Consider the following 22680-nt stretch of genomic DNA (forward strand, 5'->3'; position numbering starts at 1 on the left):
CAGAGTGACAGTAAAGGAATGGAAAAACACACTCCATGCAAATGGAAACCAGAAGAAAACAGAGGCAGCTATACTTACATCAGACAACATAGACATTAAGTCAAAGACTGCAGTAAGTGGCAAAGAAGGTCATTATACAATGATAAAGAGGTCAACACATATGACCCCCTAATGATAAAGGAGGATAGAACACATGTGGCCCCCAACTCAGGAGCACCTAAATATATAGAGCAAATATTAACAGACCTAAAGGAAGAAATATACAGCCATACAATAATATTAGGGGACGTCCATATCCCATTTTCAATAATGACTAGATCATCCAGACAGAAAATCAATAAGGAATTCTTCAACTAAAACTATATATAAGACTAGATGGATTTAGATATTTACAGAACATTCAATGAATGGATTTGTAATATTATAAAATGAATTTTCTTCATCTATTGAGATAGATGATCATAGGATTATTTGCCTTCATTTTGTTTATGAGGTGTAGCACATTAATTAGTTTGTGGAAGTTGAACCATCCTTGCATCCTGGAATAAGTCCCACTTGATCATGGGGTCTGACTCTTTTAACGCACTCTTGAAATTGGTTTGCTGAGACTTTGTTGAAGATTTTTGCATCTATGTTCATCAGTGATACTGGCCTGTAATTTTCTTTCCTTGTAATATCCTCATTTAGGTTTGGGTAATGCTGGACTCATAAGTTTGGAAGAGCTCCTTCATGTTCTATTTTTTGAAAAATTTGGGAAGAATTGGTATTAATTCTTCTTTAAATGTTCGGTAGAATTTACCAGTAAAGCCATCTGGTCCTGAACTTTTGTTTGTTAGAAGGTTTTCAACAACAGATTCAATCTCCTTACTAGTAACTGGTCTGTTAAAATTTTCTATTTCTTCATGATTCTGCCTTGGTCTTCTGCGTTGTTCATGGTTTGGTGTCTAACTGTTCGTAGTGGTCTCATGATCCTCTGTATTTGTTTGGTATCCATGGTAGTTATCTCCCCTTTTATTTCTAATTTTATTTGAGTTATCCCCTATTTTCTTCTTGGAAATCTAGCTAAAGGCTTGCCTATTTTGTTTATCTTTTAAAAAACAGTTTTTACTTTTGTTGATCTTTTCTATTTTCTTTTAGTCTTTATTTCATTTATTTCCATCCTGATCTTTGCTGTTGACTTCCTTCTGTTAACTTTCAGTTTAGTTTTTTTCTTCATTTTCTAGTGTCTTGAGGAGTAAAGTAGGTTGCCTGTTTGAGCTTTTTCTTTTCCCTTAATGGAGGCATTTATCACTACGAACTTCCCTCCTAAAACTGCTTTTGGTGCATCCATATGCTTTGATGTGCTGTATTTCCCTTTCATTTGTCTTCAGTTTTCTTTCCGATTTCTTTTTTGACCCATTTGTTGTTTGGTGCCTTTTTAAAAAAATCTTTATATGAGTTTTTGCTAAAAGGCGAAACTCCTGTACACTGAAAACCATAAGACACTGATGAAAGAAGTTGAAGAAGACATGAATAAATGGGAAGATATTCCACATTCATGAATCAGAAGAATTAATGGTCATACTACCCAAAGAAATCTACACATTTAATGCAATCCCCATTCAAATTCCAATGGCATTTTTCACACACATAGGACAAACAATTCTAAAATGTGTATGAAACCATAAAAGGTTTCAAATACCCAATGCGATCTTGAGAAAGAAGAATAAGGCCGGAGACATCATGCTCCCTGATTTCAAACTGTATGACAACACTATGGTAATAAAGAGTGTCATAATGACATGGAAACAGACACAGAGACCAACAGAACAGAAAAAAGAGCCCCAAATTAAACTCATGTATAATATGGTCAATTGACAACTGGTTTATAATAAGGGAGCCAACAATATACAAAAGGAAAAGAACGGTCTCTTCAATAAGTGATGCTGGGAAAACTGGACAGCCACGTGCAAAAGAGTAAGACTGGAGCCCTGTCCTACACCAGACCCCAAAATTAATTCAAACTGGATTAAATACTTGAGTGTAAGGCCTGAAACCGTAACATTCCTAGAAGAAAACACAGGCAGTAAACCACATATCAATCTTGGTGATTTTTTTTGGATTTGACACCAAAGCAGAGACAACAAAAGCAAAAATAAATAAGTGGGATTACATCGGACTAAAAAGCTTCTGTACAGCAAAAGAAACCATTATTAAAATATTTTAAAAAAGCAGTGTACCAAATGGAAAAAATACTTGCAAATCCCATATATGACAAGGAATTAATATCCAAAATATAGAAATAACTAATGTAACTCTACAGCAAAATACAATCCAATAAATAAATAGGCAGAGAATCTGAATAGATATTTTTCTAAAGAAGACATGCAAATGGCCAACAGGCACATGAAAAGATGCTCAGCATCCCTAATCATCAGGGAAATGAAAATCAAAACTACGATGAGATGTCACCTCACACCTGTCAGAATGCCATCATCAAAAAACCCCCCCAGAAATATGTGTTGGCAAGGATGTGGAGAAAAGGGGACCCTGTGCACCATTCCTGGGAGTGTAAGTTGGTGCCACCGCTATGGGAAGCAGTGTGCACTGCACAGGTTCCTCGGACAATTAAAAATAGGACCACTGTGTGATCCAACAATTCTACTCTGGGTGTTGTCCAAAGGAAAGGAAGACCCCAGCATTCCCAATAGCCAAGACAGGAACACAACTTAAGTGTCCATCAGCAGATGACTTGAGAGAGAGAGAGAGGGAGAGATAAAGTATTATTCAGTCACGAGAAAGAAGGAAATGCTGTCATTTGCAACAACATGGAGGAACTTGAAGGCATTATGTAAGTGAAATAAGCTGGATGGAGAAGGACTAATACTGCATGGTATCACTAATATGTAAAATCTAAATTAAAAAGTCTAACTCAGGCTGCGAACCAGAGTGTCACAGGTTCGATTCCCAGTCAGGGTACATGCCTGGGTTGCAGGCCATGACCCCCAGCAACTGCACATTGATGTCTTTCTCTCTCTCTCCCTTCCCTCTCTAAAAAAATAAATAAATAAAATCTTAAAAAAAAGTCTAACTCATAGAACTAGAGGAGAACCACTGGGGAGCTGGAGGCAATGGGGAGAGTCTGGTAAAGGGGACAAACTTGCAGTTTTAAGATGAAGAACTTCTGAGGATCTCAGAGATACATGGTGATTATAGTCGATAACTCTGTTATATAATGGAAATTTGCTGAGAGCAGAACTTACATCTTCTCACACCCTCCCCCAAAAAAGATAAATATGTGAGATGATGGATGTTTTCCGTGATATGATGATGGGACTCTTTCACAATAGGTGCATAATACATTAAATCACCCCAATGTTCACTAATATAATCTTACAATTACATTAGTCAATTATACCTCAATAAAGCTGGAAAAAAACCATCAAGGTCATGAAAGATGATAAATTTTCCCAGACCAGAGGTTGGCTAAGGACACACAACAACTAAATGGAATGTGGTACCTGGATTGGGTTGTGGTACATTAAAGGACATTAATTTTAAAGCTGCTGAAATTCTAATAAAGCCTAGAGTTTGGAATTTAATAGGAAACTGAAATAGGTGAGGAATGTACAGGAAACACCCTTCCTATCTTTGCAGGTTTTCCATAACTCTAAATGTATTCCAAAACGAAAGTTTATTTTTAAAAAAGATACATTAGGACCCTTACAGGGCAGGTTTTAAGCAATGTGTGCATCAGTCATGGATTAGAGCAAGAAGATCTTAGGGAATGGAAAACGTTTAGAAACAGACAAGCCCGGAAATCATAGTGGGAGATTCTTAAGGATCAAGCCTGGTAGGTCTTTAAGGGGATTTGGGCCATTTTGACACACTCCCTGCTGCGGAGTGTCTGTCTTACAATCTCAAATCAAGTGCACTCAGCCAGAGCCGGCCATATGCTAAATAATGAATGAGCAGATTTAGAAATGACAACAAGCCGTACCAGAGCATACTTGGGAGAAGTTAAAAAGTTAATGTTCACCTCTTGACTCATAAAAATAAAGATATATAGCAATTAAAACCAAAAAAATTCACTCTAAGTAATAGCATTAGACATTCGAATAGGCCACTACAGTGGCCATGAATCCCCCACTTCCCAAGGCTAAAACAAATTTAATGCATCTCAACCTGTGGATGGTTTAGATGCAGCCTAATGCATTCTTTTCTCCAGCTGACATTTGATCATAACCCTTTTCAGTAGTTTCTCATGGAGCTTCTGATGTTTCTTTCTACTCAATTCTTGTTGCATTTAATGTCTGTAGCATGTCTTTGGCAAGCAGTATGTGGCACTTTGTTCTTTTCCACTTGTAAGTCCTGCCTCCCTAAGCACATATTCACTCATTCAACCATTCATTCATTCATTCAATCAACCATTCATTCATTCATTTATTCACCCACTATTTCAGTAAAAGTCAAGTCAATCAATGCTGGATGTCTACCAGCCACCACATTGGGCATTAAGGGTACATTGTGAATAAGACAACATTGCTGTCTTCACATTTTCCACTGAAGGTAAAAGATAGACCATGAATTAGGCAATTAAAGAAATAGTGCATTAAGTGCTATGAAAGATGCCTGCACTTGATGTTAGGGAACCACACAGGAGGGGCACCTAACCAGGCTTTAGGTTTAAAAGTGAAAGCTAAGCTGAGTTCTGAAGGGCTCGATCATAAGCAACTGAGGCCAAAGGCCCAATTGTAGACATGGGAATCTTCTCAAGCCTGAAGCTCAGTTCCTTGCAGGGAGCAGGAATCGGAATCTTCATTAATTATAATCATCAAAATGTTGGTATTATGGATCAGGAGAGTAGCAGTGGCTTGGGTCCAAGACACAAAGATGAATAGGGCAGAATTCCAACTCTCAAGGAGTTTTTGGAATTTTCCCTGTTCATCCTTGTACTTGTCTCCAGCCTGCCAGTTACAATGTCTGGGACATCCCCGGCCCAGTAATGTCTGCTGAATGGCTGAGCTTTCTCAGACTCCCCTCACCCAGCAAAGCACCGAGTCCCATGAACTCTGAGTTCACAATAGTTCTTGCATCTGCCCCCGCCTCCACTTTTCTACTTCTGCCACACATTTTTGTGCCTTCCCATCTCTACCACTAAAAGAACCTTGACAGTGCACACCCCCCCGATTCCAGCTCTCATTCTTAAACACCTCATGCCACCAGCAGATTTTCTGAAGCCTGAACTCTCCAGAGTGCCTCTTTCTTTAAATATTTCTCCTTTGTTATAGAATACAGCCCAACACCTTCAGCTTACCATTCAAATCCTCAAACCCTCTAAGGTCTCATCCTGATCTACCTTGTGTTTTCACAGCCAATGTCCCCTTAAGCAAACCCTGGTCATGCTAGTTAACTCACTGATCTTCCAAACATGCTTTTTGCTGCCAAGATTCCACTCAAAGCCTTGGCTCATGCCAGTCCTCCACCCAGCAGTGCTTTGTCTTGGGCACCTAAGGCCCAATGCAAATGTTTGCCCAGGGCAAAGCCTCCTTTGAACACCTTCTCTGGACAGGAGCAATTCAAGGTTTCTCAGCCCCAGGAGTTACAATTCACTAAACAACTGCTCCTGAAGGGAGCTCATTAAGGATTTATTAAAGAATGAACGGTCCAGTGGAAAAGACAAATAAACACACCATCAGAACACAGAGTGAAATATTTATCAGGGAGGACATGGAAGGCTGCTGCAAGCTAGTGGTCGGGGAGAGGAGAAGCAAGGATGCAGGATGCCACATGCGGGGAGGTGACAAGTAAGAGTCACCCATGTGGAAACAACAATGACAGAAGGCGTCACAACCCCAGGTCTATGCGCTGGAGACAGTAGGCTGGAGGCACAGAGTCTGAAGGGTATAGCCAGAGACAAGCAGGAAGCAAGGGAAGGATGCTATCTACATTTTACTTATTTTTACTAAGCCATCACTGAAGTATAGCAGACATAAAGTGCACAAATCTTCAGGGTACAGCTTGATAAATGTTGCTTTGTAACCACTTCCTAAAAAAAGAGGTAAAACACTATTGGTCCTCCAGAAGCTTCCCTTGTATCCATTTGACCCTCAAAGGTAGTCATTAATACTGATTTTTATATCCATAATCTAGCTTTGCCTGTTTTTTCCACATAAATTGAATCCTATGGTCTTCTCATGTATCTGTCTTCATTTCAATCAAGCCTGAAAGTCATCCACATTAATGCATATATATAGAGAGAGATGTATGGTTATAATTAAACTCTTTTCATTGCTTAATGTATTACATTGTATGAATAAATTAGAGTTCATTATCCATTCAACTATATTGGGTATTAGGATATTAGATATTAGAAAATGGAATATTCAACTATACTGGATATTATGGATGCATCCTATTGAGAACTACTAAAACAAAGCTTCAATAAACATTCAGGTACGTGTCTTTGGTGCACATGAACACATATTTGTTTGATATATATACACTTAAAACTGCTGAGTCATAGGTATACCTGTATTCAAATTACTAGATACTGCTAACACTATTCTAAAGTGGCCCTATGAATTACAGCCCTGCCAGAACTCATGAAAGCCAGAGATGTTCCTCGTTTTCATCAAAACTTGTTACCGTCAATCATTTAAATTTCTGCCATTTTGATGACTGTATAATGGTGTATGACTTTAACTATTTAGTTCCATGATGACTGATGACATCAAGCACACTTTCTTGTTTAAACATCTTGCTCACTTTTCTGTTGGGTTGTCTATGTTCTTCCTATTGATTTGTAGGTGCTCTTTATATATTCTAGCTAAAACTCTCAATCAGAATGTGTGTTGAAAAAAATATATATATATACCCTTCTGCTTTGTGGCATGCCTTTTTATTCTCTTAATGGACTCTTTTATAGGCAAAATTACTGAAGTTGATGTAGCTCAGTTTACTGATCTTAACAAATTGGGATTATTAAACTTCTTTTGAATATTTTCCTAATCCAACTTGATGAAGGTTTTTTATTATATTATTTTCTAGAAGTTTCATTGTTTCACTTTCTAATTTAGTTCTATAACCCATATCTACCTGACTTTTGTGTGTGCCAAAAAGAGAAGTCAAGGTCCATTTTTTCAAAAATATTTCATTTATTTTTAGAGAGAGGGTAAGGGAGAAAGAGAGGGAGAGGAACATTAATCAGTGGTTGTCTTTCACATGCCCCACACTGGGGACCTGGCCTGCAACCCAGGCATGGGCCCTGACCAGGAATCAAACCACTGACTCTTTGGTTCACAGGCCAGTACTCAACCCACTGAGCCACACCAGCCAGGGCTCAAGGTCCATTTTTAATGTAGTTACATAACTGACTCAACATCATTCTTTAAAAGCCCATCTCTTTCCCAGAGCACTTCTGTGCCTGCCACTTTTGTCATCAATCAAGTACCTGTCAACAATAAAATATACACAAGTCTGTTCTGTACTCTCCATTCTGTCTACTGATCTGGTCCCTTATCCTGGCACCAAACCACCCTGCTCTAATTAACCTAGCTTTAGAATAAGTTTTGCTATCTGCAGGAGCCATCTACTGTTCTTCATCAAGATTGTCTTGGCTATTCTTGGCCTTTTGCAACTCCACATAAATTGTATATCCATTTTTCAACACACACAAACTTGTTGGGATTTTCATTGAAAATGTATTTATAGATCAATCTGGGAGAGAATTAAAGAGACCTTACCAGTCTCATTAAGGATTTGAAACTTTTATGCTAGAATTATTCCTAAGTATTCGATGTCTTCATGCTAGTGTGAACGCTAATGGTTTTCAGTTTTATTTTGGAATTGATTTTTCCTAATTTAATTTTGTGTATTGACTTTGTATCCAGTGTCTGTGATAAACCCAAAGATATTATCATTAATTCATTAACTGTATCTGTAGTTTACTTTGGATTTCCAAATGTACACAATTATGTCATCTGCTAATAATAACAATTTTATTGCTTCCTTTTAATTCCTATATTTTTATTTCTATTTCTTGCCTTATTGCATTGGCTACAACCCTCCTGTACAATGCTGCACAGACATCATGGGAGTGGACATCCCTGTCTCACAATCTACACAATTTTTCAATATTTTACCATTAACTCTGATCTTTTTAAAGAAATCCTTATCAGAAAATTTAAGTTTCTTTTGACTTCCAGGTCATTTAGAATTTTATCAATCACAGGTAGAGAATTTCATCAAATGCTTTTACTTCATCTCTTGGGATAATCACATGGGTTTACCTCTGTTCTGTTAATGTGACACATTACTTTAATTGATTTCCCAATTTTATGTCAACTTTGCATCATGGGATAAATACAACTTTGGTATATGCTATCATTATATGTGACAGGATTCATTTCTTATTTTTTAGCTGTATATTATCCTTGTCTAAACAACACCTTTGAAGGCAGGGTCTTATACTGTTTTGCACTTTTCTGTATTATTCACAGCACTGTAATTATATTATAACTGTATTTATAAAACTTAAACATCCTCAGGGAGGGACCCTGCTCTATCATTGAATGTTCCATCCCATTGGGAACACTGCATGTCATATAAATGCTTGTTCAATGAAGTACTCACGCTCTCCTAATGAAGTGTCTTTCACACACAAGATACTCTCAGTAAATGCCTGTTAATAATGAGCTTGCCAGTTAGTGCTTTTTAAATTATTGTCTCTATTAGACCCATCTTCTCAGCTTACCTCCTCATGTTATCAAAGAATCAGACCACAGGGCTTACTGGCAGGAGCACAATGATGCCTCCGTGCAGAGGAACCGTGTGTTCACAAGGCTCGCTGTCTCCTTAGAGGGTGATGGACCGTATTTATCACCCAGTGACCATGGCAGCCAGTCTCACGATACCTGGTCAGGTGGCTCCCCTTCACGTGTGACACAGCGGTGAGGTCTTCCAATGCACGTGAATAAGTCTGCCTGGGAAGTTTGCCAAGCTCAAGGGCTTGGTATGTGAGTTCAGAAACTGGGCCCATCTTTCTGTGTTTCTGAGAAAGCAGAAGCGTACTTTTTTGGCAACAAAAGGTCTGTCTCTCAACAACCACGGTTTTGCATTTTCACTGCTCTCAACATTTATGCCGTCCTCTAAACGCACACAGCACAATCTGTGCAGGTGTGACTCTTAGGCGATTCAGTGGCTTTAAATGTCCCCAATACACACACTGAAAGCAAAGTTTCTGGGCCAAGAGTTCACCACAAAGTCTACCTCTGCCTATCTAGCCCCCCATCAGCCAATTTAGCACGAACACATAACACAACAGCCTTAACTCAGGAGTTCAAACGATTCATCAGATTTCTCAATCTTTGGAGCTAAAAATAGAAGAATGAAAAACTGTCACATAGGTTTAAACCTGAGATAAATAATACAGAAGTCTGTAAAGAGAAGGAAAAACTTTTTAGAGGAACTAGCCAGAAGGTGGTATGTGGCTAGGATACGTAGGTAAGAAGGAAGGAAAGAAATCTTAAATACAGTAACTTGGACGGCTCCAGTTAAATATATTAAACATGATACCACAGACTGTGATGTTGAAATAAATCAGTAAGCCACACCCAGCTGAGTTCAAAGAAGTCAAAGGTTCTTCAAAACAAACTGAAATGTCAGCCCAGGTGAGAGAAGCCCATGAATGGGGTAAATATGCTACTTACAAGAGTAACTAACACGACAATGGACACAACAGTGAGATCCATCAGAACCCACTCAACAGTTCAACTTTTATCTCTTAACCAAAGAGAGAGGCAGCGAGTCCTGCCTCGGCCCGGGCTCTGTCTGTTCTGTTTCTCTAAAATCACACAGCAAATAATCCTGGTAAATGTTAATGTTTGTAAATGTTTGCCCGACTAAAATTATCCGGTCAGGCCAATAATACATAAACATAGAAAGGGATATTTGCTGCTTGTTTGTTTGATTGATTTTTAATGGAACACTTCAAAGACTCATTCCCTTAGGTTGAACTTTATCTTCTGGTGCTTTACCGATCTGCTCTGCGGGGTATAATACTTTCATGAATCTGCTCTGTGGGACATAAATAGCCTTACATAACGACAGCCCAGACCACAGCGACCAAGTTTGCTCCCATCCATTTATTCCTTGCTCATCATGTGAATAATTTATTCCAGGAGGCATGTGTGCACTTGGCATTTATTTACTATTCACTGGCAACATAAACTCTATTTAAGCAGGTGCAAATTCGCACATAGAGGAGATGTTTCTTTTAAGCGAGGCACTTACTAAACCAAGCATGAAAGTAAGGCTGCGTACAAATGCGAACATCTAAGACTCTAAGTTCCACTCTTTACAAATGATCTCTTCTGCTCTCTCTCTTAATTTTAAATAGGCCTTCTGAGTCACTGTGCGCAGAGCTGGAAAGGAAAGCAGGGGTTGGGGACCGAGCGAGGAGCTGGTCTCGGCTAGCAGAGCCTGCAGAGAGAGAGAAAGAGAAGAGTCGGCAGCCACAGAATGGCCAGGCAGGGAGCCAGCAGGGGCCCACTGCCCAGGAGAGAGTTGGGACCCCAGGGGACAGACTGGAGGCCAGGCAAGGAGGCAGCCTAACAGGCTCCAGGTGGTGAGTTGGCTTTGCTGGCCGAAGGACCCGCACACCCTGTGTCCAGAACTATTATGCAGACAGGCTGATCTCCAGTTGGAAGAGTGGAAGATCTCTGCATATAGTGTGAGGGCTCCGCCAGCCAGACAGGCAGGCAGTGTCTGAGAAGAAATTACATTTGTGGGTCCCATGTGGTGAGATTGAACACGGGCCATGCCCTGTGCTGGGTGCCTATGTGTTGTAGTCATTCTAATGAGCAAGTCCTGCATGTTCTCTCTCTCTTTCTTCTGGGTGTTGGCTGACTCTGCCTTCCTTTCTTCCTCTCCCCGCCCTTGAAGGAAAGAATATGTATATTCCTGACTCAAGGACATTTTTTCATTGCTTCTAGAGAGAGAGGAAGAGAAAGAGGTAGGGAGAAAGAATCATCGATGCCAGAGAGAGACATCAATTGGCTGCCTCCTACACACACCCGTGCCGGGGACGTCCGCACCAGGACTGGGGATTGAATCTGCAGCCTAGGCATGTGCCCCAACCAGGAATCGAACCTACAACCTTTTGGCCACAGACGATGTTCCAACTAACTGAGCCATACCAGTGAGGGCCCTTCACCCTCTTTGAAGCAGCCTTAGCCATGAGGCTTTCTTTGGCCAATAAAAAGGGACCAAAGGATGTATCACTTCTGGACGGAAACAGTGAGAGGCATGGCACGATTCGCCAGCATCCCATTAACTAACCTTGACAATCATGAAAACAATGAGCAGGAGGAAGCTTCCATTGGCTCAGACAACTAAAATGAGGTTTTCCTGTTGCTACAGACTGGATGTTTGTATTTCCCCAGAATCAGATGCCTCTACTCCCCCATTTCGGATGTTGAATCCTAACACCCAGCATGCTGGCATTCGGGGGTGGGGCCTTTGGAAGGTGACTAGGTCATGAGGGTGGGGCCCTTGTGAGTAGGATTCGTGCCCTTTTAAAACAGTCTCCGGGGAGCTCTCTCACCCTTTCCACCATGTGCGGACTCCACGAAAAGGGCTGCCTATGAACCCAGACACCAAATCTGCCCACACCTTGATCTTGAACTTCCCAGCCTCCAGAACTGTAGACATAAAATGTTTGTGGGGTATCAGCTGCGCAGTCCAAGGTACTCTGTTATAGCAGCCCGAATGAACCAAGCCACCTGTCAACCTGCACAGGCGTGAAGCATGAGGGGAACATATACTTTTGTCGTGTTGAGTCCCCGACATTAGACTGCGCGTCACCCCAGGATCTCCTTGGATCATCCCAGCAAACCTGCAAGTCCTTTACAGAGGACTGAGCATGTACATCCATCCTGGTGACTGTGAGTACTTTGCCTAAGACCACAGAGCTGATAAGAGGTAGAATCAGAGTCTAAACCCAGGTCTGTCCACGCTGAGCCCCGCTCTTATCCACACTTCAGCAAAGCAAACCGAATATGCACGAGAGAAAACAAGGCATCTGGGAACCTCTACATGCGCACAACTAACATAAAACCAGGTGTCTAAGCAGAGTAGCCTCTCCCACTCTGCAGGAAAAAAAGAGAGGTTCAAACAGGCCATGTACCACCAACAGACAGTAGTCTAATGTCATGCTGGTCTCTGGATGGTGAAACCACACGGTGACTCTCAAGTGACCCAGGGAGGGACGGCTGAGCAGAGGGGGGCTGGGGCATTGAAGAGGTGTCCGTGTGCTCCTCTGGCTTTGCTAGAACACATACCTCACTTTCACATTATACCTAAAGTAAATACAGATCCCACAGAGAATAGACTTCTGTTGTTTCCCACACCTAACCCTTCTATAGCCACAGGCATTATGATGCAGAACTGGGAGGAAAACAATCAAAGAACCACAAATGCTGTTTGTAGGTAGTACGACAACATTCTACGTATGGCCAGCAATTTTACTTGTCCCTGAAATTCCCAAGTGGAGTTCAATGTCCAGAATCCATGGTATAAACTGGTCTTCCTAGTAGCTTCTAATCGTGACTTACGAAGAGAAGAATTCCCTCACAGACATTTATTTCTGCATGGGTGTTCATCTTAATTATCAGCAGACCACTGACGGACAGGAATCAAATTTACAGAAGTGTTCCAACCCTGCACCAGCTCATGTCACTTTTCTCTTGTCCAGCCTGGGGACACAGTCCTTACACTAGAACAGGAGAAAGAAGCTACGCATCCTCACTTTCAGCGAAGTGGGCGGAAATCTATTCTTTAGTTGTCAGCTTTCCCTGTGTTACTGACTTGCAGAGGAAGCAACGCCTCTGGAGTCTGGACAGAGCCCACGCACGGCCCAACGTTTCATTTCAGGGAATCCCGTCACTGCAGTGACCCGGTGCCAGCGTCATCTGAAGCCCTAATTTATTTTTGCCCTTAATACTACATTGGCTCTTAAAGCACCAGCAAGGTAACAGTGGGTTGTTTTCATGCACATGATCTCCATAACAACTATTAATTCACTTTTAACATAATGAAAATCATTGGTCATCCAGCTGATTAGACAGAACAAAGGGTGGTTTTTCTAAGCTACCGTCACCTTTGAACTTCACACGACACACTCATCCTAATATCTGCAACACCCAGATCTGAAGATGCCACGTATGTCCAGAACGTCATCTACAATACAGTCAGCATTCCATTTTCACTCTTTGTGTGGCCATGATACACTAAGCAGCATTTGTTATGGGCTTTTAAATTTCTACTATCTAATTTGAAACGAACACCAAACTACCTGAAACATCCTAATACACACACAACATTTGATATATACTCTGAACACTCAGAAGTGGAATTCAAAGAAATTTACATTTTTATGCTAATTTAACTTCTTCATCACGCTTTCATAAATATTATTTTATTTAACGGTTTGCACATGTTTCAAAGGAGCAAAACAACATCACGAAAACTTTCTTTTAAGCAAAACCCCCTTTCTAATTAAAAGCAAGTATAGAGGAAAACAGAATACGTTTCAGGAAATGTATTTGAGAAAGCAAACAAACACACTATATATTAATTTAAATAACAAATGAGGTGATTCATATATGTGTATATATGTATATACATACATATATACATATTGTACATGTACATATACATATATACATGTACGTGTGTGTGTATTTGTTTAATGAACACAATGCTCTCTTCTGGAGCACCTGAGTGAAGAAGAAAGCACAGATCCCCGCATGCTTCCAGACCACCAGAGTCCCCTTTCCTTGGTCTGCAGCTCTCAGGAGTGGCTGAGCATCCCCTACTTGTCCAGAAAGGTGACGCTGCCGCGGCCCACCTGGTACCAGTGTGTCTTCGTACTTTCAGTGAAAATCTAAATGGGGGGAACCATTTAAATATGATGCATGCAGTCATGACTCAAGGGGACACACTCATAGGAGACTGCACTATTGATGACTGCACTATTGATTTTCAGTAAGAGAATAATGGAAATAGATCAGCTAAAAGCACAAGCTGCAAATGAACACACATTCCGAGGGAAGCTGAAATGAAGATGCATCACCGTCCTAAGGCCAGACCATTCTCCCTGGTACCAAAACCAGGTAACATCGAGTGCCAAATTACATGAGGATGCTATCTGCTCCTCTTTAAACTAATAACGCCACCTTTGCTAATTCTAGAGCTTGCGTTTTTAAGTGGATACAGTTCCCTCTCCAACAACTCGCCATCCTAGAAATCTTCAATGAGGTACTTTCCTGGTCTTAAGGATGAGACATGCTTTTGATGTTAAGGAAACGGTTCTCTACCCACAAGACAGAAGCCATCCCCCAAATCAAAGCTTTAAATTTGAGCTTTCAGTGACTTTATCAGGCCCTTGGAGAAACGGTAGAGACCTTCCTTTCAGAGTGTAAGAGAAATACCTTTGTGCGGGCTCCCTCCTCGTGTCTCAGCAAAGCTCAGGGAAAGGAGAAGGGTGGGGGGAGGGTGCAAATGGGACTCAGGTGGTGCAGCGGTGGGAGACGTGCGAGTTCCAGAAGTTCTCCTTCCTACCTTTCTAGCAGAACTGGCGTTGTGACCCAAATACAAGGGAACCTCCACATTCCAGGAGCAGACTCAATTCAGATTATGCAGCTCCGCGGGAAGAAACACCATCCTCTCCTTAGCGGGTTGTGCTGTACTCGATATAACCCTCTTTATTTCACTTTAATATTTGGTTTAAGGAGATGCTGATGGGTCAGGTTTGAAGTTGTGGATCCGCTAAACGCCTCTTTGGAGGGACCTGCCTTCCGGAATGACGACCCTCAGGGGCTCAGCCCAGAGCCCGTGTATATGCTTGGCGGGAAGCCTGCACTGAATGGGAGTGGAGGTCCCCGCCCTTCAGCCCCCCCCCGCCCCCACAGTGGTGGGTTCCTGGGGCGCTGGGCGACCGGCTCTTTCTTTTTTCTTGCTCCTGGCAACCCGCCAAACTCACCCGAGTTGGGCTCAGCTAGAGAGGGTCGCCGATTGCTCCTCCCAGAGGTCACTCTACAGAAAACTCTGATGGTACGAGGCCCCAGGGTGAGTCGCCAGCGGCGACAACTTTACGCATTTTTTAATTTGTTAGTTTGTGGACGGAGTTAAATAGCCTCCAAAGATGCGCCCAAATCCCCTTCTAAAGTCCACTACCGCGCAACGCCGGGTTCCTCCGACCACGCTTGTGGCAGTTCCACTTCTTGTCACCCCGCACCCCCAGGCACAGTGCAAACGAGCCCTACAGCGAGGAAGTCTGAGGGGAGGTCGAGGTGGGCGGCGGCCAGGCAGTCCCGGGAAAGGTATCTCCCCTTCCCTCCCCACCGCCCGGTCCTTAGGGCAAGGAAGTGCAGGAGAAGACGCCCGGGATCGGAAGGAGGACTCGGTCGCCCGGCCTCGGAGTCAGGCCACCGGCCGAGGTCCCAGAGCGCCGCGCGCTCCAGCGGCCAACGGGGTAGGTGGGTGCGCGCGCGGCAGGTGCGGGCCGAGGCCCCAGGGAGCGAGGCGCCCTTACGTGCTCCAGCTTGTCTTTCCTCCGGAGCCAGACGCTGGCGCTGTAGTCCTGCTGCTTGACGCTGCTGTAGAAGTTCGCGCCCACTCGGGTCAGGCTCGGCGAGGGATCCTTGGGGCGGCTTTTGAGCCTCATCTGCTCGAAGCCCTCGTGCGGGGAGGCCGAGAGCCACTCGTGCTGCCGGATCTCCATCCTGACATGACCAGGCTGCGGGCGGAGCGCAGCGGGCTTGGGATGGTCGCGGAGAGCGGGGCACCGAGGGCGAGCAGGAGGCTGGGTGGGAGCGGGAGACGGAATGGGCGGGCGCGCGGGGAGCGCGGGGAGCGCACGGCCGGGAGGGAGGGGCAGCTCCGGAGGAGAGGGGCGGGGGGTGTGGGCCGGGCGAGGTCGGGGGAGGAGAGGGGTGTAGGAAACAGGGGGAGGATGGGCGGGTACGACAGGGAGTCAGGGACCGAAGGGAGCTTTCTCCGGGAGGCAGAAGTGCGGTGCGCGCGGTGTGGCCGCACTGTCACCCGCGGCGTCCCGAGCGGGCGCTCCGCAAGCCGGCTTCTTGCGGCACCGACTGGGACCCAGGGTCCGGCCGGGCGGGAGCTGGGGGAGGCGGCGGTGCGGTGGGAGGGGCCGCCGCGGCGGAGCCCGCCGGAGCCCGCAGGTTGGTGCAGTGTGGAGCCGCCGCCGCCCCTCCAGCCGCGCCCTGGCCGAGCGGCCGACTTGGGCTGCGGGCCCGCCTGTCCTCCACTGGCTACAGCGCTCCCTCCCGCATTTTCACTTGAAGGCGAGCAGCCCCCTGGAGGAGTGAGCGCGCTCTCCGCGCCTCCTCCCGCCTGCGGCCGGGCGCTGGGATGGATCTGGAGAAGCTCCGGAGCCACCTCCGCCCTTCCCCCACTGCCAGCCTGCAGCGCCCCCGCAGCCCGCCCTGACTCCTCGGGCTCCCTGCCCCCTGACTCTGAAAGTTCAATAACTTGCCACCTCGGGGTCCTTAGAGCATTGGGGGTGCCTAGCAACCCCCCGCAAATGGCCACGAGGACGTCTGTTTTGTAGAGCTTTGCACGCTACTTTCCTGCGAGGGTCTGGCGGTGCAGGAGCTGGGCGGCCAGGCTTGCGAGGCTCGCTCACCATCCTGCGTCCACTTCGAACAAAGCTCCCAGCGGCGCCACCCCGCCGGCTCCTAGTCGAGCGACACCTGGGCCCTGTCCGCTAGCGCTCTGCCTTCACTCTGCTCGCAGGTCCCCAGGACCAGCCTTTCCTCCCCGATGGTTTTTGCACCAGCTTTCCCTCCCAGGCCCAGTCTTAAAACAGCCAGGCACGATGACTTTAGAAAGGAGATGGCATGTCAATGACTGCATCTTAAATCTTTATCTTTTGCTGGCTTTGGCGTCAGCACCTCAAAGCATGTTGTGGTTTGATGGAAACGCTATATATAATAACTAGTGGTAAGGGTCCCTCGGGTCCATTTAAAAGCTTGGGAAATGTATGAAAGATGGGGAAGTATTCTGGAAATGTTAAAGAGAGACAGCTGCAAAGGGTAACTAATCTCTCTCTCCAGCCCCGGAGGGGGCGGGGGGGGGGCGGGCGGCAGCTGTCACTTAGCTCTGTCCAACGCGCCTGATGGGTTCAAAGAAGAAATTCCGCCGGAGAATTTGAAGTTTTCTGAGGGCAAGCATTGTGTCTCATACCTTTTTAGAGCATCCACAGTAGAAGGTGTTATTGTAATACCAGTAGTTGAAATAAAATCCTATTTCAATTTGGGGATGGAACAACTAAATACAAATAACACATCATTTTTTGTTATTCTAGATTGGCTTTCTTAGGAGTGAAACCCCGCTGGTGGGTTATGTCTGAGCTTCACAGCTATTCTGCAAGGTAAATGTCATTAACCCCATTGTCAAGGTGAGGGAACTGAGGCTGAAGCAGAAATTACGCGTCAAAGCAAGGATCTGAACCAGGATTAAAGGGCTGCGAATGCCACACACCCCATCGCCTTGTCTTCCATTTTTTGCTACTAACAATTTAGTCTTCACTGATTTTGCTTTTTCTCTGAGTATAAACGCACAATTTAAATGCCTACAATTATATATATACCCAATTATATAAATGACAGCTATATATAGATATATAGATATCTTTGATAATACCAGTGTTGGAAAATCCTGACTGCCTTTCTGCAAAGGATACTTCCGATTTTTGCTTTATAGGATTATATATACCATAGGTTCGATGACGTCTCCAAACCTGGACAGGTGACAGATATCCAATTCAGAGTAATAACGAAGTGTCCCCTTTAAACAAATGGTGTCCATACCAAATCGGGTTTTCACATCAAAGTTGTTTTTAAAAAAACTATGCCTTTATAGGGAAACCACTCTAATGGTTGCCACCATCTCTGTTTTTTTGGAAGGAGTATCCTGGTAGCACATATGTTACAGGCAAAATACTGAAGAGGGCATTATTGTCAATTTAGAGATAATGTTTGTTAGGATTAAAAACATCAGGAAAAGCACAAACTTTTACTGTCTCTACTCAGTCTGCCTGGGTATAAAACCCAAGGCGGAAAGTATCAAGAAGTACCTGGGAGTATTTTATGAAGCCTTTTATAGCGATCGTGACCATTTCCATAATATTTCATACCTTTTCACATGTTTGCACACCCTTTATCACATTTACTTAATGGGAAAACTATCCCAAAGTCTTCTTGGGTGTTGCTACCATCTCCATTTTTTTTTGAAAAAAAGGAATCCATAGTTTATGGAGATTAAATGACCTACTCAAAGCTAGGCGTCTGCAGAATCTGGCTGGCGAATCAGATTCACTGACTCTGAATAAATGATTTTATTTTTTTTTACTGAGTCAGATCAAAAAATCACAAATACTTCTTAGTACTTCGATGGTTTATTTTTTTGTGTGTGTTTTTGCTGCGTCTGACCAACTTTTATTAAAGGTTTATTACTGATGAATAAAACATTTCAATTACGAGACCTTCCTTGGTAGTCTGCATTGTGACTTCCCTAATCACCCTCCCATTATGCAAGGCCGCATTAAAACACTGACCCCAGTAATTGTTCTTTGTCGCCAAGAAATAAGTCTGGCAGTTTTAGACAGCATCACTTTCTTTTTAAGACTTTATTTTCTAGAGCAGTTTTAGGTTCACAGGAAAATTCAGACGCAAGTACAGAGATTTCTTTTTAGCTCTGCATAATGTTCTGCTACCTGGAGGTACCAGCTATTCATCCATTCACTTACTGAAGGGCATCTCAGTTGCTTCCAAGCCAAGGTGATGATGAATAAAGATGCTGTGAACATCACATGCAGGTTTCTCTGTGGATGTAAGCTCTCTGCTCCTTTGGGCAAGCACTGAGGAGTATTAGACAGCATTATTTTTAAAAAATACATATGTTAATGATAAGACTATCCCTGGAGAACATTGGAATAATAAAATACCATTAGAACAAAACTAAAGTAGTCCTCGATTTAGCATGTTTCTGAAAACGTGAATGTAGCACATTATTCTCTGAGAAGGATCTTTTATTCTATATGTAGTATTTTCATTAGCCATGTAGATATTGTTGATCAATTATAAAACGATCATGTGGATTTTTAAACTGTTTTGTTAAATTGTTAACAAAGTAAATCCATCTATACACAAACTTATTTTAGACTACCAACTCGTTTTTTGAGTGCTTGCTGTGTTCTGTTTACTGTGTTGGTCCATTATCAATGGCGTTATGTCATTTGTTTCTCATAAAAACCCTGCAAAGCAAACATCACCCACCTCTGTGTTCCGGATGAGGAAACGAAGACCCAGAAAGTCTCATATGCCCCAGAGACACACTAGCAGGAGGCAGCATTATGGCTGAAGCCCGGGGTGGCTCAACTCTCATTGCCTTCACACAGCACAAGCCTGCCTGGCCTTGCGGGGCCCCTTGCATTTCGGCTGAGCTGCAGCTCCAGCGTGACCCGGAGATGAGCTGCAGAGTAGCGAGAGAGTCAGCTAGCCCCCAGCATGAGGGAAGCCCTTGCAGACTGAGTTTACACCTTCACACGGAGGCTCCCCTTTTATTCACCCGAGAAGAAGAACCAAATCAGACTGGGATGTTTCTGAGAGTTAGGATCCTTGCTTCCAAGGCCAGCTCACTTGCTAACCAGCCACCAGCAGGGACTTACCCTGCTCTGCCTCACTGAACCTGTCACGTGGCTAAGGGGTAAACACAAAGTTGGGGCTCACGGGGAGCCCCAGGCAGATCCACCATATCAACACGTCTGATGTTGTTGTCGCAAAAAATTATGCAACGTCTATGCTGAAAAAAAATAAAATAGTTAAAATGATTAACTGGACGCTTAGCACAACTAAAATCTTCTGGTAGGAAAAAAAACCCCTGAACTATTTTAACTTCTAGTGCGGATTGGTTAAGATGATGAGGTCATTGCTCAAATCATTACTTCCTTCGGCCTGCGTGCCCAACACCTTGGAAATGTGAATTCTTCAAAGTCAGCCTGATAGTTTCAATTCTACTATGACTACCTGGGACTGTCTTTTATGTATCTGTCACGGTATTCAATATTAAGCATGTCCAACTCAACAGTAAAAAAGGAACTATCTGATGATGAGGTAAGCCACCCCATAATTCTCACCCGTCCCTCAATTCTGAAAACTGAAATCTAACATTAAGTCAAGTGATGTGAGAATGAGGTATATTTCCGGTGTTTGGGTGCCTATGAAAAACAGATGTTGACAGTGTGGTTTCTTACATTTTTACTCCCCCCTGGTAGTGCTCATGGCTTTCTTTCACTTTTTTTTTGAGCCTATTGCTGTTATTGAGACCAACAAAAAGGAATTAGTATATGTCATAAAACTATTTGGACACCTCTGACATCCCCCACCTGTTCACCTGTGCTAAAGAGGAATGTACTGATTCCATAGATTTTTAGTATTCTTGGCAATTAAGAGTACTTTTTTTTTTCTGCTGCAAATCACTTAAACAAATATAGGCTGATATGTATTATCTCCATGCTTGTCCAAGTTCAGTGTTGATAGCTTCTGCACATTACAGAAATCTTTTGAAGGTAGGATGTAATAGATTCAGTTCCCAGCAATGAAATTCAAAAACCTCAAAGCTAATTTTTATGCTCAGTTGCTAGAATCTCCATTGGTCTTAGGTTTTCTAGGCCTCGGCCAACAAGATCCTTCTTCTCCTTATTACGTTGTTCTAGTTCTTTGCCCTTGTCTTAATTCTTGACAATGCTTTTCTTTTCTTGCTAATGGCTCTGTTAAATATAGGCAGAGTATAAATAATAGATGAAGAATTAGTTAATCTATTCATCTGTCATGAACCAAGACTGCCTGTCAATACGTCAACCTAACGGATTAGTTTCAGGTTATAAAACTATTAAATTGATATACAAGTAGAGACAGGGCACATCAAATACCGTCCATTTCCTCCTTTTAACATTTCCATTCTAATTATGCTCGGCCACTCCTGTTCTTTCTGAAAGCATTCATTTCGGTAATTGATGTGTGCTAGGCCACGGAGACACAAGATAAATAAAACACAAGAAGATTAAACACTATTTAAGCCTGATGTGGTTGGGGAGGCACGCGAGTGAGTGTTGTCGCAGAACACACCCACGGGGGAGGAGGAGACCACTGGGGGTGGGGGGTGAGCTGATGGAACTGTGCCCGAGAAAAGGACCCGAATGGGGATGAGATTCTGAAATGAAAATGTAGTTACACATGTAGAAGATCTTAGCAAAAACAGAGAGTTGGGCTGTGCTAAATTGAACTCATAATTTCAACTTGACAAGCATGTATTGAGTTTCCAGTGTGTATTTAGAGCTTAATAAGCACAACGGATTCACAATTCTGAGAAATCATAAACCCTGATATGAATGAATGCACAATCTTAAAGCTAGACAAATCCTCATGAAACGATAAATAACGGTAGATAGGGTCAAATGTTAAGAAATGATCACTCGTTCCCAAATGAGGCAGCCTTTTATGCTGTGGAGAAATGCACATTTCCAGAGTTTGGCGTACATGACCTGGTCCGGGAAGGCAGGTCCAAGTGGTTGGAAAAAGCCAGTAGGTTATAGGCAGGAAGCTCACTCTCAGAGTTGTTGAACAGAGGCAAACAAAAAATAAAATGGCTTTTTTTTAGAAGGGAGACACGGATTTGTTTGATGTAGCTCAGGCATCACTGTGAAATCGGGTGCGTGCCAAGGGCATCTCCTGAATCTGCTATCACCTGGGCCTGGGGTTATAGGTGGCGGTATTCCCAGCTACGGAAGGATAGTGCCGACTCTGCAGACTTCAGTGTCCTTGTTGGGAATGGACACGTGGGGCATAATTTAAATTTAACAATGTAGTAACAGGTACATGCAGTTGCCTCCCTTTCAATCCTGTTAGCAAATTGCCCACTTACTTATTTCACTAGTACAGATTTAAAAACTAGAATTCTAATATATTAAACCAATAGTGCACTTGGATTATTCCAAGTGATTGCGTGGCTACAATTTTATTGACAGAAAAAGTTAAATTATTGTAAGCTATTTGTTAAATCTGTGGTTACCTCTGAATCCGTGCAATTCCTAAAATTTGGACGGAGAGAATCTCACAGCCAAGGTCTACACTATGAGGGAAAGGCAATCGAAACTTCTGGGTTCTCCAAGAAGGAAGCTCCCTGACTTATACCCAAAGATCACAGTGTTCACATACCTGCAAGCAATGGCTGAGGGAGGCTGTAAGTGCCAGCAGAGGAACCATAGTACCTGGAGGACAGGTAAACCAAGGTGTCCCTTAGTATGCAGGAGACACAAAAGGACTCACATCTAAAGACCAGGGTCTCAGAGGGAATGGGAGAAGATGGAAAACAGGTTAACAAAATCAGGTATCCGCAACTAGGTAAGAACCCACCTAGCAAATGCAGGTGAAAAACTGGTTTTGCTGATAAGTGTGTCTCGTAAATTGCATGTAAATTGCTACACGAATCCATGTAGCAAAAGATATGATTGCAACCAGCCAATTGAAGTTGCAAAGAACCGATGCTTCCAGTTACAGTCTTATCAGGGGAAGTAAATTGGTACGTGATTGATGTAAACTCTTTACAATTCACCTG

At 43.3% G+C, this 22680-nt stretch overlaps 1 protein-coding gene across 1 annotated transcript in view; it reads right to left on the minus strand.

The window, feature by feature from the left end:
• Positions 1 to 15763, minus strand: part of PLD5 (phospholipase D family member 5) — a 213332-nt gene extending 197569 nt beyond the window's left edge. Inside the window, exon 1 of the mRNA XM_045816494.1 lies at positions 15575 to 15763. Within this exon, the coding sequence (XP_045672450.1) occupies positions 15575 to 15763 (189 nt within the window). The remainder of the gene's footprint in view (positions 1 to 15574) is intronic.
• Positions 15764 to 22680: the final 6917 nt, after the last annotated feature.

This window comes from Phyllostomus hastatus, unplaced genomic scaffold (assembly GCF_019186645.2).
Source record: "Phyllostomus hastatus isolate PE091 unplaced genomic scaffold, TTU_PhHast_1.1 phas_contig_148, whole genome shotgun sequence".
NCBI classification, from domain to species: domain Eukaryota; kingdom Metazoa; phylum Chordata; class Mammalia; order Chiroptera; family Phyllostomidae; genus Phyllostomus; species Phyllostomus hastatus.